Source organism: Penaeus monodon, chromosome 34, assembly GCF_015228065.2.
Source record: "Penaeus monodon isolate SGIC_2016 chromosome 34, NSTDA_Pmon_1, whole genome shotgun sequence".
NCBI classification, from domain to species: Eukaryota; Metazoa; Arthropoda; class Malacostraca; order Decapoda; family Penaeidae; genus Penaeus; species Penaeus monodon.
The window spans coordinates 5,985,151-5,986,456 of NC_051419.1; the positions used below are offsets into that span (position 1 = coordinate 5,985,151).

The following is a 1,306-nucleotide window of genomic DNA, read 5'->3' on the forward strand; positions in this document are numbered from 1 at the left end:
AACAAATAAGAAATAAATAAAATCAGGAATAGGGTATCAGGTGCAATCAGGTTTACTAATTGAGTTATCTATATGTAAACAAAATTTGCAAAACAAAATTCTATTGGACAAACACCAATCAATTATTGTGTGGCAGTTCCTTTTCATCTAATATACAATTCTAAAAACATTATCTACACATTTATTGTCTTATTCAGAGAGAAAGAACGGTTTTCATATACAACTTGGTTTCTCCATTCATTATAGTTTTACCACTTTCAGTTAAACAACTTTTTCACTGAAACAAATGCCTTTACCATCATTTATCCCAAAGACTGTAATAGTCACATCCATAAAACACAAGCAAAACAGAGTTCTTTTTCTGCAAGGATCCCACAAACTGGGCCAACAGCAAAGAAGTGTTTTCCCAACCTCAATCACTTAATTGTGAGACACACTTCGACAACCAGGCTATAACTCATTACAGGCTCTTGCATTGAAACACTCTCTCCCAGTTTTACACAAAGCAGTATTCACAAGTCATTTATGTCTTTTTATCTGTTGAAATGCAGCCTTGAAAAGTATTAAGCAAGAATTAAAATTTCACAGGTACCACACTCATTCAAACTGGTTTGGAGAAAAATAACAGACTTTATATAGTGTATGTGCTTTAAAATAATGTCTAAGAAATAGTAGCAAATGTACAACTTACTTGCTGGTTCTCCAGAAGATAGCACATCCATCTACATACTTTCGCTCACTTTCTGTCATGTGTTTTGCCCTTGATTTTGGGGAGAAAATTCCGTCGTATCCTTCACTCTTAAGCTCCGGTAGGAAAAAGTTGAAGAACTGATCTGTCTCCACTTCCTGAAAGTCAAAATGGTTTTAGCATTGGATTCTTTATACACTATATGCAGACAAAGCAATTTCACACAGAAAGAATATTTAGATTTATATAGATTAACAAAAAAAAACAAAAACTACATGCAGTACACATAAAATTTTCCAATCCTAATTATATACAAATAAATTCATAACAGCCAGACAAAATAAATAAAAAATGTCACTCAAACCCTAGTAAGTGTGCCTACCTGTAGTGTAATGATGTCCGCCAGGTAGTGCTTGATCTCGTCCATAATCCCCTTCTTGCGGTACTCCCACTCCAGAGCCCACGACGGACAGTACCCGTACATTTGTCGTGTTGCATACTTGTCACATAATACATTATAGCACATCACTGTGAATATACCTGAGGAAAAATAAGAAAAAGAAATAGAGGTTACCATCAACCTGGTAAAATGCAGGATATGAAGTCTGCTATGTGAAT

At 34.7% G+C, this 1,306-nt stretch overlaps 1 protein-coding gene across 1 annotated transcript in view; it reads right to left on the reverse strand.

The window, feature by feature from the left end:
* The window catches only part of LOC119594540, a 9,995-nt gene that overhangs the window by 2,766 nt on the left and 5,923 nt on the right, over positions 1-1,306 (reverse strand). Inside the window, exons 3-4 of the mRNA XM_037943572.1 lie at positions 1,071-1,228; positions 692-846 (exon numbers count right to left, since the gene is read on the reverse strand). Of these exons, the coding sequence (XP_037799500.1) occupies positions 692-846; positions 1,071-1,228 (313 nt within the window). The remainder of the gene's footprint in view (positions 1-691; positions 847-1,070; positions 1,229-1,306) is intronic.